Below are 18,572 nucleotides of genomic sequence, written 5' to 3'. Positions count from 1 at the left end.
GCAGCGCCATCATGGATTTTGCACTACTATTGCGATTTGCAGGTACTTTCGCTATATCCGCAATCTTTCCTTGTTATATCAGTTAATAAATTTTATAAACGTGTGCATCACAACACGGCGATTAGTTTGACATCATCCGGAGCGCCCCTGTGACAAACGGTTCGGCCGTAATTGGCGTCTGAAGGTCCTCGGAATGCACGTTTTCGGGGGCGGAAATGTCGTCGGTGCGAATCCCACACATATTTTGGGCTCCCTCTCAATTACTAATTTTATCGTCTGGAGCATGCCAATTCATTTGACACCACTTCGGACATTCTGTGTCAGACAAGTGGCCCCCAAATTTTAAACAAATGGTATACACGGGGTGTCCCTCTTGGATGGCCGCTGTACTGGCACATAAGTAACACATCGAAAGCGTAGGTATCAATTCAGGCGCTACGCGCCCGCCATTCTAAGTGATACATTGCGGTCACGTCACAACTGTTATGGTCAATTTGACGTTAATTGGAGGCAGACGCGTCCTTGACAAACGTAATAAGTAAGAGCTATCGCGCATGAATGGGGACACTTGAGCTCCGCCTTAAGGGTGTAACGCGATAGCCCAATTTGTAAATTCGTATATATTCCGATTAGGCCATTCTCTACTTTTGCATTCATAATTACTGGTAGTCCTCATACCACTCCTGGCCCAGTGGTGCAGCGGTTAAGCGATGCTCCACTGCCCTGCGATGGCAGGTGCTCCCAGCGGTGGGCCTTGTGCGGCGCAGGTTGCTCTTAATCATTAATTTAGCTGCCAACGATGGGCAGTTTGTTCTCCGCCTGGTGAACTGTTGTGAAGACGCCGCAAGGTCATGTGACTTCGGTGCGTTCCAATTCTTTAGACGTCCGACAAGACATCTAGTGTGACGTCTAGGAAGCCGCCTACATGTCCACATATTGGAACTTGTCTACTGCTCGTGCCGCCTCAACAGAAGAGGCGGCGGAGTGGCAATTTTAATGAAATCATCATTTCAACTTTTCAGGATGCCTGATGTTCAAGGCATTGAAGCCCTATATTGCAAAACATACATCAACAAGGTTCGGTTTGCTCTTGGAGCTTTTTACAGGCCTCCCCACTCTTCTGTTACGGTCTTCGAAAACTTGAGCATATTTACAATGCCACGTAAGAAGAGAGGATAGATTAATACTGGCTGGTGATTTTAAATTGCCTAAAATGTACTACCACACCTTTTCATCATACTCTGTCCATAAAGCTAATACTGTAATGCTCGACATTGTGTTCACATTTGACGTGCTTTTACGAGAGTGCAAGGAGCCGCAGGATAAATTCTAGATGTTTTGTTTGTAAGGGTGCCATACGCAACGTTATCGCCTGTGACGTCACAAACGGAATATCTGATCACGAAGCTGTGCTGCTGAGCTTGTCAAATGTGTACCCAGATCGACAAACTAGCGTGCAAATTTTCCCAATTTTTCCCGTGCGGAAGACGAAGCTATTCTGGATATGCTTGTTTCATATTGTGATAATTTTGGGAATAGCAGTGATAATGTGAATGGCCTATGGCTGATTGTTTCCGATTATATTGCCCGTTTCGTCTCTAAAATTGCAAAAAAAATCTGTGTACTGTAATCCATGGTTTCTCGGGAGACGTTACGCTTGCAGCGAAGGCTTAACGGGTTAAAAATAAATCAAGCAGAAATTCAGCATTAAAACCAATTGTGGAAGCAATTTCAGAGCAACTTAAGCTGAAAATAATTTGGGATAAATAAAAACATTACGGAACGCTTTTGCGTTCATTAGTAGTAGTAGTCCTTAGACGTTGCTGGCACAAACCCACTGCTGGGGACTGGTCGTTCATTAGAATGTCTCCTGAGGAGACATTCGTTCATCAGAATGTCTCCTGAGAGATTCTTGCGCCAAATGACGCCCAAATCTTCTTCCATTAACGAATTCATAATAGACGGCAAATGTGTGTGTAAGCAGGCTGTTGTTTGTTCTGTGTTCAGCAAATTCCTTCAGTCGGTATACAGACGACAACGGTCCTCTGCCCAACTTTTCTGCACCACTAACTGCCCTATCTGATGTTATTTCAAAGACTGGTGTTTTTAACATGCTCTTAAACCTTGATGTCAAACATCACCAGGTCGCGATAGCCTACCAAACGCTTTTTTGAAGCGCTATGCGGAGTGGTGCGCAAAATACTTGACAGTAATATTCACCAGATCTTTATATGACGGTTCTTTACCGGATGACTGGACGACGGCCGCGAATAAACTTCTGCACAAAACTGAAAAAAAGGTACACATCGAGAATTACCAACCTATATCTCTCACGTCGACGTCATGTAAAATTTTAGAACATATTATTCATTATTATTATTATTCATTCAGCAGTGGTTATATTGCCACAAACAGCCGAACAATTTTGGCATAAATTTAGTCTTTAAAGTCCTTCAAGCACTTTTTTAGATAGCCAATAAGACGTTGGCGATAACAACGTACTGAGGATTGACAATATATTGTCGAAGTTTCCACAGCTTCACATCATGTATCAAATTTGCGCAAGGGAACAAAGCGCTGATATTCCTTTGAAGAGCTATCATTTCAATTCGCTATTGTTATGGCTGTCTGCGCCATCAACATCCTCATCAGTACCATTATGTCTTCTGCAGGCCACATCCCTCTCCGAAATTTTATTCTACAAACACTTACCTTCAATGTAAAACTAATGTAAGAACTGCTAAACGGACAGTATCTCAATCCTTGGTACATGCTGATGTTCCAGTTGACACACACAGACCACCACACATACTTCTCAGCGACGCTTGCACTTTCGAAATGAGTTGAGTCCATGCGATGTCGTTTCACGTTATCGCTATAAACAGGGCGAAGCTCTCAGCCGATGAAATACTCATTGTATGCAATGAATGCTGCCCTAAGCTGATGAATGCTGACCATAAGCGAAACGTCTAAACTGTCGAAGGTCTTCGTGAAACATTTTTCCTCCTTCAATCTTATTCCGCACTCTCAAAAATGCAGGAAAGGTTGGGTGCAAAATGGCTAACCTTTCTTACATATAATGTTCACCGTCGACGGAGGCGAATACCTAAGACGATCACGTTCCGTACGCAATTACAACAATATATAAATAACGAATTGACTGTGATGGCTTAGGAATTTATCCGGTTGAAGGGGAGCTTTTCGCTTATGGCAGTTATTGAGTTGAAGATGGGAAGACTGCTTTATTTAGATTCTCGACCAGCTGTTGCTTCGAGTAAACTCACATTGGTAACTTCAACCACAACTCGAAAAAACAGGATCGTTCCTGGCGACGTTTTTGAGAGAGATCTCTCTTCAATACACTGCAGCAAAGAGCATGCTTCGTCAGTTTTGCTGGCGCTTCTGAAGCCATGCCAACTACGTGCTGTCAGGCACGGAGGGACCCAGTCGTAGTAAGCGGCCGGTCAGAGGTCGCTGTATTTGGCCACAGCGACTAGTAGCTTCTCGAGCGTGGTGGCGACCACGTCCTCGAGCGGCTCGCCGAACACCTGGCGACGGCGCCTGCCCTGCGCCGCGTCGGTCGTCGCTGCGAGAGGCGGCAGAAACGCGGGTGGCACGGCGGGCACCAGAAGAGGGGTGCCCACCATCACCGAGATTATGATGAGCACCACGGGCAACATCAGGCCGATCAGCACCATCTGTGAACGGGAGGCGGAGATTGATTAGGTGCTGCAGACAACATCCAGAATTTTCTTTGACAAAAACATTTTTTCTGCATTTGAGTAATGAAGTGGAACTAATCCTAAAAAAAACGAGTAAAGGCGCAACACAGTTGAGCGCAACACCACCTTTAAAGAACAATCAAACCTTTGCGCACTACAAAACGGCTTCGATATGTAGCAAAAAAGGTGCTGTGAACGCCATCGTAATTCTAAACTTCTGCACTGAACTCATCCTAGCACCCTTCTTGTGCTTATCTTCAGTGAACGGGTGCCACAGCTACAAAGGAATTGGCAGTTAGGGGCATCAAATGGCGGTAGTCGACAGTTGCTAGGAGTGGCGAATAGATAGTGGATTGTTTAGTGCACGGCGCCATTCCGGAGGTAAAAAATGCAGAGCATTTGCCAAAAATGTTCAGACCAAAGGTATTACTCTTAACTCCTACCCATTTCATGGCTGCATTTTATCTTCGTTTTTTTTTCCACCTCTTCCACGCTGCTATTCATCAGTCTTTATCTCCCAAATTCCCCTCCCTACGCAGAGTAGCATGCCAGCGATATTGAAACGCCGGCTAAATTCTCTGTTTCTTCATTAAAGAGTCCCTCTCTCTCTCTCTCTCTCTGCAGCGGGATTCTTGTGCTACCCGTGGAAGCCCTAAGCTTCATGTGATGGAGAGGGGAGTTGCCAACTTCAAGAGATTGTGAATCCTATAGTAATGCAAAATGAGCCACACTAAACTAGATGAAGTTAATGACATAGCAAGAGCATTTTTGACAAAGGACGTGCGTTCAGTATACTAGACAGCAAACTGAATGGGGCTACCGGTTTTACGAAACGCAAGAATCTTGATGACTTATGCGGCCGAAAAATGATTTACCTGCCCACTTTGTGAAACGTTTTCTTCAACTCTTATCTGAATGATAACTGCGTGGCACAAAGCAAAGATTATCTAGTGACACTTTAATCTGGGGCCCAAAAAGGAGTAGGTACAATGTTGAAAGTACACAAAAAAAGAAGAGAAAGATTTTAATGGGGAAATAACGGCGATGTGGATCGCACAGCGCGTAAAAAAAAGCAGCTAGCCGTGGCAGCTAAGACTAGGTCAAGTGGTATAGGTCGTGAAATCAAGGCTTGAATGCGTTCTAAAACCAAGTTCCACTGAGGCCGGTTAGCAGCAGTGGAACTGAACCGCCAACATTAGGTGAGTGGACAAGCATTGTAATGAAAGCAATTATTCGAGCATACATTTTTTACCCTTAACCTGAAACATTAAAATAGTTATTCTTTTTAAAAATCTTCTGTACACGTCGTCTTCCTTTGTAAGAAGAAGGGTCTTCTTACCATAAAAGACAATTTTAATTTCTTATCGTGCACTCACAGAAACCCCGATTGTACAGCTAGCTGCCGGTCATGACCATCCTACGTAGGTCTCGCCATCTTGTTGCTTCTTTGCGTGCAGCTGTTGGCTGTTTACCAACTTTGATTTCATGTGCTTGGTTAATATTAATTCGGTGCCATTAAAGGCCCCGTTCTGCAGAAAACCCGCTGTCGATGTTGTCGGCGTTGTGAGCAAAACATCACGGGCATGGCTCTGGCATGTAGTTCCCAGAGCAACCTAGGAGGCAGGTGGTCACGTGACCTTGTGGCGTCATCACAACCTGGCTACCGTTGCAAGTGGCAGTTCAACTGACGAATGGCCTCTCGGGACGAGTAACGTGGGTCGCACAAGGCGCAACGCTGGGAGCACCTGCCATCGCAGGGCAGTGGCGCGTCGCTTAACCGCTGCACAACTGTGCCAGGAGGGATATCAGGACTCCCAGGGACCTATGAATGTAATGTAGAGAATTACCTTCTTCTGCATATATGACAACTAACGCATTACGCTATTACGAGACGATGGAGTACCTTTTTTCCCTGAAAACGACACCTAGGCTACGACGTCAGGTTTTTTTTCAGTTCTGACGCCATTGTTTAGTTGCTCACACACTCTCTTCGCCTTGTCTAGTTGTGAAATAAAGTCGTTTGATTTTTTATTGATTAATTGATTAATCGATTGAAAAGATCGCACTAGCTCGACGCCAAAAGTTGGTTTAGTAGTTTATTGGAGTTTAACGTCCCAAAGAGACTGAATCTACGAGGGACGGCGTAGTGAAGGGCTCCGCAAATTTTGGCCACATGGGGTTCTTCAACTTGCTCAGAAATCACGCAGTGCACAGGCCTCTAGGATTTCGCCTCCATCGTAAATCAACCGCCACTGCCGGTACTGAACCCGCGTCTTTCGGGTCAACAGCCGAGCACCATAACCATTGAGCCACCGCGGCGGCCCTCGACACCACAAGTCTCCATGTCTTGAACGTATGGGCTGCAATGGAAGCTGCTCAAATACTCTGTATGCATACATCTCTACCTTGAATAGAAACTAGACTTCCTCTTTTGCATTAGCTGCTCACTGAAACTATATAGTTTTCTTCAGGCGTTTGCCAAATGAGCAATTTTTGTGTCAGCCAAAGCTGGAAAATAAAAACAATACCAAATTGACCACAAATAACATGGAGCAGCTGCAAAATATCTGTATTTTTGAGTTAACGTTTTGTTTTTTATCGGTCGGCTTCTATCCATCACTCATACCACTCCTAAGTTTTGTCGTCTTTCTTTTACACTGTGTGCTTATTGTTTTACTTGCTGGTGACCCGGTTTGTAGTCCCATAGATAGTGCAGCCAATGGGGAAGATAACCATTTGAATCAGCTAGCGTGGAAATTCTTCCACTCGTTGCTCACATGATCACCATCATTTGTAGTACAAATATATGACTAGGGACTATCTGACTAGACGTCCGAATATGCTGAGGTCATGCTAATCTTGAGTGTATTGTTGATAATATTGTCACCGGCGAAAATACAGAGAACAAAGCTGTTCACTCGGGCGAGGTTTGCCAACACCGCCGCGCTCGTTCTGGACAAAGAAGACGTTCGGCCACGCGCTCGGGAACACAGTTCGACCTCCAGGTGGCGCCGGCAGAAAGTCAGCAGCGTGGCATTGCTCCTTTCATCTAAGAGGCATCGACTCGATGCCGCACGCGAGGGGAAGAAAAAAAAATAAGGCGAAAGGTAATGGCGGGGTTGGGTCCGGGGCTAACGGGAATAAAACGGCTTCATTCGCGCCACGTGGACGACCTCGGACGTCGTGTGTCGAGAGGACCGGACAGTTCCTTGAGGGAGCACCTCGTAGGTCACCGCGCTGAGGCGGCGTAACACCTGGTACGGACCAAAGTAACGACGAAGAAGCTTCTCGGAGCGCCCTCGCAAACGGATTGGGCTCCACACCCAGACTTGGTCACCGGGTGTGTAAATCACCTCCCTGCGGCGGAGGTTGTAACGCTCGGCGTCGCGTTGTTGTTGGCACCGGATTCGCTGTCGAGCAACTTGGCGAGCAACTTCGGCGTCACGGACAAATTGGTCGGCATCCACGACAGAAGAGGGAGTAGGATCCGGAAGAAGCATGGCGTCCAGCATGGTCAAGGCTTCGCGACCGTGCACCAAATGGAAAGGAGTGAAGCGCGTCGTTTCGTGAAGCGCAGTGTTGTACGCGAACGTTATGTAAGGAAGTATCCGGTCCCAGTTCGCGTGGTCATCGTCGACATACATAGAAAGCATATCGGCAATTGTCTTGTTAAGCCGCTCAGTCAGTCCGTTGGTTTACGGACGGTAAGCTGTTGTCTTTCGATGGCTGGTGTCACTGAGTCGAAGTACCTCGTTCGTAAGTGCCGACGTAAACGGGGTTCCCCTGTCAGTTAATACGACCGTTGGAGCTCCGTGACGAAGCACAATGTTATGAATGAAAAAACTTGCGACTTCGGCGGCGGTACCACGGGGAAGAGCCTTGGTCTCACAGTAGCGGCTGAGATAGCCAGTGGCAACAGCAATGTACCGGTTACCCATGGAAGACGCCGGAAACGAACCGAGTAAGTCCATGCCGACCTGTTGAAATGGGAGGCGCGGGGGATCGATAGGCTGCAGGAGCCCGGCTGGTTTAGTCGGTGGCGTCTTCCGGCGCTGACATTCTCGGCAGGTTCGGACGTAATGGCGGACAACCGCAGCAAGCTTGGGCCAGTAGTACTTGGTGCGTATGCGCGCCAACGTGCGGGAAAACCCGAGATGGCCCGAAGAAAGGTCGTCGTGGCACGCGCGCAGAACTTCGTCACGAAGCGCAGCTGGCACTGCAAGCAGATAGACAGTGTCCGTTGGGCCGTAGTTCTTTTTGTAGAGTACCCCATCGGGCAAGCAAAACGATGACAGTCCGCGCTTGAAGAGCCGAGGTGGAGATGGGGCGATTCCTTCAAGGTATTCTATGAGGGGCAGCAGGTCAGAATCGGCCCTTTGTTGTTGGGCAAGGGTGGACGTGGTGAGAGCACCAAGAAAAGCGGAATCGTCGTCGGACTCGTCAGTGGGGCACAGGATTGGGGCGCGGGATAGACAGTCAGCATCGCTGTGTTTCTGGCCAGACTTGTGCACGATGGTGACATCAAATTTTTGTAACCGAAGACTCCATCGAGCAAGCCGCCCCGAGGGATCCTTCAGGTTCGCCAACCAACAGAGTGAATGGTGGTCGCTCACGACCCGAAACGGGCGGCCATACAAGTACGGACGAAATTTCGTAACGGCCCACAACACAGCTAGACATTCCTTTTCCGTTGTGGAATAATTGACTTCTGAACGGGACAAAGTGCGACTGGCGTAAGCAATCACGCGTTCTAGACCATCCTGCCGCTGAACAAGGACCGCGCCGAGGCCAACGTTACTAGCATCAGTGTGCAGTTCAGTGTCGGCCTCTTCGTCGAAGTGGCCAAGCACAGGCGTACACTGCAGACGGGACTTGAGTTCTGTGAAGGCGCTGTCCTGGTCTTGGCCCCAGATGAAGGGTTCAGAATCCTTCGTCAGGCGGGTCAAAGGCTCTGCTAGCCGGGAGAAATTGGGAACAAACCGGCGATAGTACGCGCAGAGGCCCAAGAAACGACGCAGACTCCGTTTGTCTGTTGGCTTAGGGAAGGCAGCTACGGCGGCCGTCTTTTCGGGATCTGGACTAACACCTCGTGCGCTGACAATGTGACCAAGAAACTTCAGCTCTTGAAATGCAAAGTGACATTTCTCTGGCTTGAGAGAGAGACCAGCGGAACGTATGGCCTCGAAAACAGCACGCAAGCGTTTCAGGTGCTCATCAAACGTGTCAGAGAAGATCACGACATCGTCAAGATATACGAGGCATGTCTGCCACTTCAGACCGGACAGCACGGTGTCCATCATTCGTTGGAACGTGGCCGGGGCCGAGCACAAGCCAAAAGGGAGTACCTTAAACTCGTATAAACCGTCAGGCGTAATAAAGGCGGTCTTCTCTCGGTCGCGTTCGTCGACCTCTATTTGCCAATACCCACTGCGGAGGTCAAGAGATGAAAAGAAGGTGGCATGGCGCAGGCGGTCTAGGGAATCATCAATGCGGGGCAGAGGGTACACATCTTTTTTCGTGACGGTATTCAGGCGCCTGTAATCGACGCAGAACCTGAGGGTGCCATCTTTCTTCGTGACGAGAACAACAGGCGACGCCCAGGGGCTCGTGGAAGGTTGGATGACGTCGTCCTGGAGCATCTGTGTAACTTGGCGGCGGATGGCATCGCGTTCTTTGGAAGACACGCGATAAGGGCGCTGGCAAATGGGTCTTTGGTCGTCAGCAACGACAATTCGATGCTTGGTAAGCGGCGTCTGTCGGACCTTGGAAGTTTCCGCAAAACAGTCGCGGAAGGAATAGATTAGGCTTTGCACGCAGTTTTTCTGACTGGCCGAGAGGTGCGGGTTCACGTCAGTTGGAATGGCTGTAGCCGTCGCGTCGGCGAGGTCTGACGTGGTGGATAAAGAGCACTGCCTCGTACACTCTCCAAGCTCGTCAAAAGAAGCGACGACTTCTGACTTCGTCAAATGTTGCGGTTCACGAGTAAAGTTCGTGACTAAGATTTCGGTACGACCATTGGCAAGGTCTACTAGGCCTCGGGCGACACAAACTTGCCGAGCGAGTAGCAGGGACATGTTCGCTTCAGCAATGCCAAGAGCGCCGGTGCTGTCAGTACACTCGACTGTGACGAACTTGCTGGCTCGCGGAGGGATTGTTATGTGGTCGTCACATATGCGCAACATTACTTTACAGGGCTCGGTGGTTGTGTTAACGGCTCGCTGGGCGGAAAAAGATGCAATGAGTTCCTGAAGGTTTATGATCGCACCATACTCGTGAAGGAAATCCATGCCCAGTATGAGGTCCTTTGAACAGTCAGCTAACACGGCAAAGGAGCCGGTGAAAGTAAGACCACGGATTTGGATGCGGCAAGTGCAGACGCCGATTGGTGTCACGACATGGCCACCGGCAGTGCGGATCACGGGTCCACACCAAGGCGTCAGAATTTACGGAGTGTCATGGCTAGCTCCCTGCTCATCACAGAAAAATCAGCGCCGGTATCGACGAGTGCGGTCAGTTCATAACTGTCGACGGTTACTAAAATTTCAGCGGAAACTAATCGTTTGCAGCACGTCGGTGAGGTCGTCGGATCGGGTCGTTGACGCTCGGGCCGTCGCGTCCAATCGTCGGGTGGAGGCTGTTGACTTCGTGCAGCGGCGGCGGCCCTACCCCCGGAGGACGCCGTCTTCAGTTTTCCCGCCGAGGGGACGTGCCTCCGAACTGACCGGAGGTTGAGGGCCGACTGGGCGTAGCAAAGCGCCTCGGGGATGGCGATCGCGACTGTCGCCGCTGTGAGGTCGGGGGCGGCACTTGAGAGTTCAGGTACTCCTCTATGTCCCGCGGTCTTTCACCATAGCGCGGTCGAGGCGCGTCCGGTGGGAATCCTTTCAGACCCATCCGCCGGTACGGGCAATTCCGCAGAACATGGCCGGGCTCCCCGCAGTGGTAGCAGAGCGGAGGATCGTTGGACGTTCGCCACACGTACGCTTTACGGAATGGAGGGCACGGGTCCTGCTGCTGCTCGATGGGACGCACGTAATGATGGGGTGGTGGTTGTTCGGCAACGGGGCGAAACGCTTGCGGCGCCGAGGCAGGTCGGCGCAGGGCATCGCTGTAGGACATTACGTGCGGCTCCGAAAGGGGTGCTGGGGGTGGCTGCACCGCTCGCCAGATTTCGTCACGGAGAACATCGCCTGTCGAAGGTACGCTTTCTGACGGAGCACTCAAGTGGAGGTGTCGCAGTTCTTCGCGGACAATGCTCCGCACAAGCGCTCGCAGCGCCTCATCCCCGGGGCCTGGCAAGGACGTGGAGTACTGAGCGGCCGCTACATTTGCCTGACGGCCGTATTGGGCACTCCGTTCCTGCAAGGAACGTTCTCGGAGGGTCGCGCATGAGGCCAGCGAACAGCTGCTCCTTTACCCCACGCATAAGGTGCCTCACCTTTGTAGCTTCGGGCATGGCTGGGTCGGCCCGATTGAAGAGGCGGGTCATGTCCTCAATAAACATGGCCACGCTCTCGTTGGACTGCTGTGACCTGGAGCGAAGGGCAAGTTCGGCATTCTCCTTTCGCTCGCTCGAACTGAACGTGGCGAGCACCTCGCGGCGAAAAGCTGCCCAGTTAGAGAAGGACGCCTCGTGGTTCTCGAACCACGTTTTCGCCGAGTCTTGCAGTGCGAAGTACACGTTCAGCAGCTTTCGCTCGTCGTCCCATTGGTTGAACGCGGCCACACGGTCAAAACCGGCCAACCAATCTTCTACATCCTCGAACCGGTCGCCGTGGAAGGATGGTGGCGACCGAGGTGCAGGAAAGACGAACGGCGGGGCACTGCCGAAGGACTGACCTGTCTGGCTGCCAGTGGCGGAAGTCATGGCCCGAGCAGGAATCGTGAGTGGCTCAAATTCGGGTTGCAGGCCTCGCAGGCGACGGCTCGCTTTGTGGACAGGTGTGGCGTCTGCTCGTCGGGGAGAAGCGTCAGGGCTATCGTCCCGGTCAGCGTACATGGGATGATACCCAGCACGGCTCCACCAAAAATGTCACCGGCGAAAATACAGAGAACAAAGCTGTTCACTCGGGCGAGGTTTGCCAACACCGCCACGCTCGTTCTGGACAAAGAAGACGTTCGGCCACGCGCTCGGGAACACAGTTCGACCTCCAGGTGGCGCCGGCAGAAAGTCAGCAGCATGGCAATATTGTTACGGGGATGTTACGGCGGTAAGTCTATATTGGCGGCTGCTCTGAGATGGCCAGCACTCAGCTCAGAACCGAGCGCCCAGCTACCAACTGTCAACGTCGTCGTCGTTCACCGCACCGCCACTTCTTCGTTCATGATTCGTCCACTTGTAACACTATCCCCCTCGGCTGAAGGCAACGTCCCGGTGCGTGTTAGGCGTGCGATGTCGATGGTGGGTGATAGGGCTTGAGGCGAGCTACATGAACGACTTCGGACTTCAGTGGAGCGGACGTCGACTTTGGGTGCAGCGGCGTGATTTCATACGTTACGTCGGTCACTGCCCGTAATACACGATAAGGACCTGTGTAGCGCGGCAGAAGTTTTTCACATAACCCCACACGACGGGATGGGAGCCACAGCAAGACGAGAGATCCGGCAGGGTATCGCACATCACGGTGCAGGCCATCGTAGCGGTGTTTTTGGGCCTCTTGGGAGGCGGAGAGCTTGTGTCGAGCAACCTGGCGGGCGGCGTCTGCTCGGGCGATAGCGTCACGCGCATATGTAGTGACAGGGCCAGATGTGGGCAGCAGAGTGTCGAAGGGCAGTAAGGGGTCTCGTCCAAAGAGAAGATAGAAGGGCGAGTAACCAGCGGTATCATGTCGCGAAGAGTTGTAGGCGAAGGTGACAAAAGGCAAGCTTATGTCCCAGTCCCGGTGGTCGTCGGATACGTACATGGCGAGCATGTCTGTCAGCGTGCGGTTGAGATGCTCCGTAAGGCCGTTCGTCTGAGGATGATAAGCAGTGGTGAACTTGTGACGAACGGAGCACGAACGAAGGATTTCGTCAACAACTCGGGAAAGGAAGCAGCGGCCACGGTCGGCAAGGAGTTGACGGGGAGCGCCATGGTGTAATATGACGTCGTGCAGAAGGAAGTCAGCGACGTCAGTGGCGCAGCTGGTTGGAATGGCGCGAGTGATCACGTACCGCGTGGCATAATCGGTGGCGACGGCAATCCACTTGTTCCCCGTGGAGGACTCCGGGAAGGGCCCAAGTAAATCTAGCCCAACACGAGAAAACGGGTCGGTCGGGATGGGAATCGGCTGCAGGTGTCCAGACGGCAGGACAGCGGGCTTTTTTCGGCGCTGACAGACGTCGCAAGCGGCGACGTAGCGTTGGACGGAGTGGTACTGACCAGGCCAGAAGAAACGCCGGCGCGCGCGGTCGTACGTACGGGAGACACCAAGATGACCAGCCGTAGGTGCGTCATGCAGTTGTTCGAGGATAGTGGACCGTAGGTGGCGGGGAACAACGAGCAAGTGCTCAGCGCCATCAGGTCGCATGTTGCGGCGGTACAGCGTGTTCTCGTCCAGCAAAAACCGGGCCAGAGAAGTGTCGCGGCGGTCGGTGCTGAGGCGGTCGATGAGAGAGGTGAGGGTGGGATCCAAGCGCTGTTCGTCGGCAATGTGGGAGAGGTCGGAGATGGAGAGGACACAGGCATCCGACTCACAGTCTGTAGAAGGAGGATCGACGGGATAGCGGGACAGGCAGTCTATATCTTGATGGAGGCGACCGGACTTGTGAACCACGGAAAAGGTGTATTCTTGCAATCGCAATGCCCACCGGCCAAGACGGCCAGTAGGATCCTTGAGAGATGAGAGCCAACACAGGGCGTGGTGGTCGGTTATAACAGTGAATGGGCGGCCGAACAAGTATGTGCGGAATTTTCCAATGGCGCAAACAAGAGCCAGGCACTCGCGTTCTGTGATGGAGTAAATCTTCTCGGCGGAAGAAAGAAGACGGCTGGCGTATGCAATCACGCAGTGCTGGCCGCGTTGTCGCTGAGCAAGGATGGCGCCAATTCCGTGACCACTGGCATCGGTGCGAAATTCAGTCGGGGCAGACGGGTTGAAATGGGCCAATACAGGAGGGTTGGTGAGGACGGCGATAAGGCTGGAGAATGCAGTAGCCTGCTCTGGGCCCCAGGAAAAAGGAACGCCTTTCTGCAACAGATTGGTGAGAGGGCGAGTGACGGCTGCGAAGTTCGGGACGAACCGGCGAAAGTAGGAACAGAGACCGATGAAGCTGCGGACATCACTGGGCGAGCGGGGACAGGGAAAAGCACTGACGGCACGAACTTTATCAGGGTCAGGTTGTATGCCACTCGCATTCACCAAATCGCCGAGGACTTTGAGTTCGCGGCGGCCGAAAGTACATTTTTTTTAGTTGAGTTGAAGACCTGCGCGGCGGAAAAGTGCCAAGATGGACGAAAGGCGAAGCAGGTGGGTTTCAAAAGAGGGCGAGAAAACAATTACATCATCTAAGCAACAAAGGCAGGTCGTCCACTTGAAGCCCCGGAGTAACGAGTCCATCATCCGTTCAAATGTGGCAGGGGCGTTACAAAGGCCGAAGGGCATGACCTTAAAATGGTAAAGGCCATCAGGGGTGACGAAAGCTGTTTTCTCGCGGTCTCTTGCGTCAACAGAGATTTGCCAATACCCGCTACGAAGGTCGATGGAAGAAAAGTAGCGGGCGCCAATATTGTACTTGTAACTTGTAACAATACTTGTAACAATATTGATCCTTGTTCAATTAAAAAAAATGTTCCTCAAGGTCGTCCCCTGAGGATGGGCTCGGAAATTTTCTAATGTCTGGTCTGAAATACCAAAACGTATGTGTTATGGGCTAGCCGCCTAAATAATTTCATTTGATATCGCTATGCTTTGACATCAGAAAAAGATTGCAGGCGGAGCCCAGCGCACCAGACTCCAAAAGAAGGAGACAGAAAAGTGCAAGGCACTTGATATCTAAAATAACTAGATATCTAAAGACTATCCTAAAACGATGTTACGCAGCAACGGTATTAAAAGCTAGAAATCATAGCAATCAAAGATAAAGCTTAGCAAACACTACCAAAAATATGTATACCCGTAATAAGATGTCACGTCACATGTGAAAAGATTTGTGCACGCTAATGTAGAGATTGAATTTACGGGTCAGCAGCTCGCCCGACGCGCCGGGAAGTCGGGTGGGGCACGTATCATGATGTCGCGTGTTGTCAAGCGTTGAATGCGCTGACCTGTGACATGCCGGTTGGCGGATTAACGAATTCATCCTCCGCGGATCAAACCGCTTTGGCAGCCGAAGCGGAACGTAAGCGTGACGATACATTTTGTTTTTTTACTTATTCGTTATGTTTTGCCGCTAGCTTGCGTGATTATTCGAATTATCTCCACTGCTGTCTGAAATACTGGGTTAGCGGGCCAGTCAAGTTGCCCATGCGCAGGTTTCTTCCGCAGCCCTTTCATGAATTTGTTTACACATCTAAAATAAAGATTTCTACTAGTATTTGACTTATTGTACCGGGCCTCTCGAGTTGACGTAGAGCCTTGGGCAAGCATGTGACTATCTGTACCTTTTCTGTCGTGATGTGAGAGCAACTGTCCGTAATCGAACGGGAATACACCAATCCTTCGAAGCGGGCCACGCGAAAAGCACACGCCAGTGAGTGGCGGCATGAGGGGCGCAGTTTATTCGTTCCGCGCCTACGCCTCAGAAGGCAATGGCGTTCTCGGTGAAACATTGCGCTTATGTTGTTCCGGTCAATATGCTTAAAGATGGTTATTCTATACTAGAACGTCCAGTAGCCACGAGAGCAATATTCCGAAGCTAATGAGTGATACTATGGTGAAGCTACTGCCGAAGCATCTTGAGCTTCCATTACTGCAAAATATGCTATCGCTCATGAGGTGTGTAGATTAATAGCGCGTGTGTACAATGGGAAACAGTTTTTACAGTAGGCATGAAAATAATAAAAACACAACCTTTACAGCGTCTACCCATATCTGCATGACACTGACGTCCGCAGACATTCCCTTCGTTGAGGACATTCTGCTTTGTTGAGTCATAACTGCTGACCCAGATCCACATTCCTATTAGAACACACACACACACACACACACACACACGCACACGCACGCACACACACACACACACACACACACACACACACACACACACACACACACACACACACACACACACACACACACACACACACACACACACACACACACACACACACACACACACACACACACACACACACACACACGCACACACGCACACACGCACACGCACACACACACACACACACGCACGCACACACACACACACACACACACACACGGACGAACGCTGCCGCTCAAAAGTTCTACTCAGAACTCTACTACTCGAATGAACGCATACTCAAAGCTGCTACTGCGTACTGACCCAGTCTTCCGTCATCATTGTATAGTCGACACAAAGCAGCTGCGTCGCATCTAACACAGTTAATCTGTCCAATTCGAAATCTGCGCCATTGGGCCGTGGCGGGCCCAACCCATAATCGCTAGTTACGTTACCAGCACTATTGTCTTATTTTTTCTGTCATATAAACATACCGTAGGGTCCTTCTACCCCTCCCCGCGCCCCAAAAATCATAGAAAGGAGCAGCTATCAACAACAGAAGTCATACTGATGTCCAAGGGCCATAGACATCTTCTTAGGTCTAAATTCGAAATTTCAAAGTCAGTGACGATGCCGATTACGGATCGCACAGCGGATCAGTTAGCAAAAATTTAGCTACTACACTTTGTTAATAAACGTTGTCCAAATAAAGAGGTCGTGAAGACGAGCTTCTTCACCACAAGTACAGATGGAGTGGTTAGCACACGTTTACTTTTACAACTGTGCACAAAAAAAAAATCCCAGAACACACTGATATATTGTGCATAGTTCCTTAGCGACACACTTGATATTTTTCAGAGATTCCTGGCGATGATACTTTTGAGATGACTTTAAGAGTGCGGCCTATAAGTTTTTCGCCCTTCATTCAGAGCCTCCTCACCTGTATAGGCTTGCTCGCGAAAGGGTTATGCAGAGGTGCATGGCGACATGCTCGAAAGTTCTGAGCAACTTTCTCGGAATTTCGTTTGTGGTCCACGCAGTTCACCTCTGTCGTTACGATTACAATCCCAACATTCGGCAAAATAAACAGCTACCATTGTACATCAGGGCTGCCAACGTGGCAGGCAGTCACTTACCAATGGGACGATGAGAAGGATTCCCACCAGAACCGCTTCGAGACCACAACTCGAGCGGCCATGGCCGTGGCCATGGTGCAGGTGGTGGTGCTTGTGCGCCAGCAAGGTCTTGAAGCTATGAGAAGATTGGGTCATAAAAGGAGGACAGAGAACAAGACGGAAACACATGAAAAAGATGGGACCTGTTGAGACCAGCTTGCTTTAAGAGACATGTACAGTCGCAAGGAATATGGGAGGAACAGACGTTTTGCTGAGATTTAAAAATTTTCTGGTTAGTTCTCTTTTTTATTTGAAACTGGCTTTTGGATATTATGCGCCAAGAGGGAATCTACATTGAAAACAGAAAAGCTATGCGTCTCACATGTAAATATGAAGTAATAAATAATTGAATGCTGATACTCTGTTTCCACTCATGCTGCTCACGACTTTAGGTACAGTGTAGTGACTTGTAATGACCATGGTAAACTGTATCCAGCAATATGTGATGCAAAAAAAATGCTTACAACAAAGAAGTGGACAGAGTGAAATTCTTGAAGAATTGTTGACAAAACATATTTTATGTTTGAATAGAGGCATACTTTGGCGCCCATGCCGCTTAATATTATTGATCATCTATTTCTGGTTAAATATCGATTCAAATCTGTTATCTACCTTCTAGCCTAGCCTTTTCTCTGGTATCGCTTTTGCGCTGTCGGCAGAGACAGAACTGAGGCTAGGAATCTCTTCAGGTTTGGACTTTTTATTGATTTCCTTTAAACTCTGTTCAAGCTTCGAAGCTCTGTTTGGAGCATGCTTAGAATGGGCAAAAATATTTACCCAATTTTTGGCAGTGCGGGAGACACCGTGTATCTGCAAGAAGCAAATTGATTCTCAGAAAACTTGCATTCGTTCCTTATTGAAACGTCTGAGTTTTTAAAACTTGCGCAGCAGACTTCCGGAGGGTACGCAAAGCTCTGTTCTAGGAACCTTTGCACGAGCGGAAAGGCGCGTGATGGTTTGGCTTGTTTGTATCGATTACCTTGAGTCGTATGCGTAGGATAATGCAGGTATTCCTGTTCGCTGCTATAAAAAGTAACTCCAGCGGAAACTTCTTGAGCCATGCTGGAACCCAACACTGGTTCGGAAGCTTTTGAAAGCGACACGAATAAGCGAAAAAGAGCAAAAATACCGGTTTGTTCATACAGCTTATGAGCACGTACTTGTACCTGCCAATCTTGGCGGGCTCACTTGCAAAGCAAGCTTGCCATCTGATAGCTGTGCAGCTCTGCTTCCCCACAGTTGCATTAGGGAGACGAGCTGTAGAAACTTGTCATGAACGCCGGGGTGGCTCAGTGATTATGACGGTCGGCTGCTGACCCGAAAAACGCTGGTTTCATCCCGGGCGTGGCGGTCACATTTCGACGGAGGCGAAATGCTAGAGCCGCGTGTACTGTGTGATGTCAATGCACGTTAATCTTAGATAGACAGGTGGTCTTGAATTTGTGCAGCGCTCCACTACGGCTTCTTTCATAGCCACAGTCGCTTTGGGACGTTAAACCTCACGAAGCAAACTATGAAATCTGCACCTGAACGTATCTTTCGTGCGTTCCTGCTGCTACCG

General features: G+C 50.0%; 1 protein-coding gene across 1 annotated transcript in view; it reads right to left on the bottom strand.

Annotated features, from left to right (window-relative positions):
• Window positions 1-3,241: 3,241 nt before the first annotated feature.
• Window positions 3,242-18,572, bottom strand: part of LOC144122948 (uncharacterized) — a 36,270-nt gene continuing 20,939 nt past the window's right edge. The window contains exons 3-5 of the mRNA XM_077655897.1: window positions 17,789-17,821; window positions 16,973-17,087; window positions 3,242-3,698 (exon numbers count right to left, since the gene is read on the bottom strand). Of these exons, the coding sequence (XP_077512023.1) occupies window positions 3,465-3,698; window positions 16,973-17,087; window positions 17,789-17,821 (382 nt within the window). The 3' untranslated portion in view covers window positions 3,242-3,464. The remainder of the gene's footprint in view (window positions 3,699-16,972; window positions 17,088-17,788; window positions 17,822-18,572) is intronic.

The sequence above is a fragment of the Amblyomma americanum genome, chromosome 3 (assembly GCF_052857255.1).
Source record: "Amblyomma americanum isolate KBUSLIRL-KWMA chromosome 3, ASM5285725v1, whole genome shotgun sequence".
Lineage (NCBI taxonomy): Eukaryota > Metazoa > Arthropoda > Arachnida > Ixodida > Ixodidae > Amblyomma > Amblyomma americanum.
This window is presented reverse-complemented; position numbering and strand designations above follow the sequence as displayed.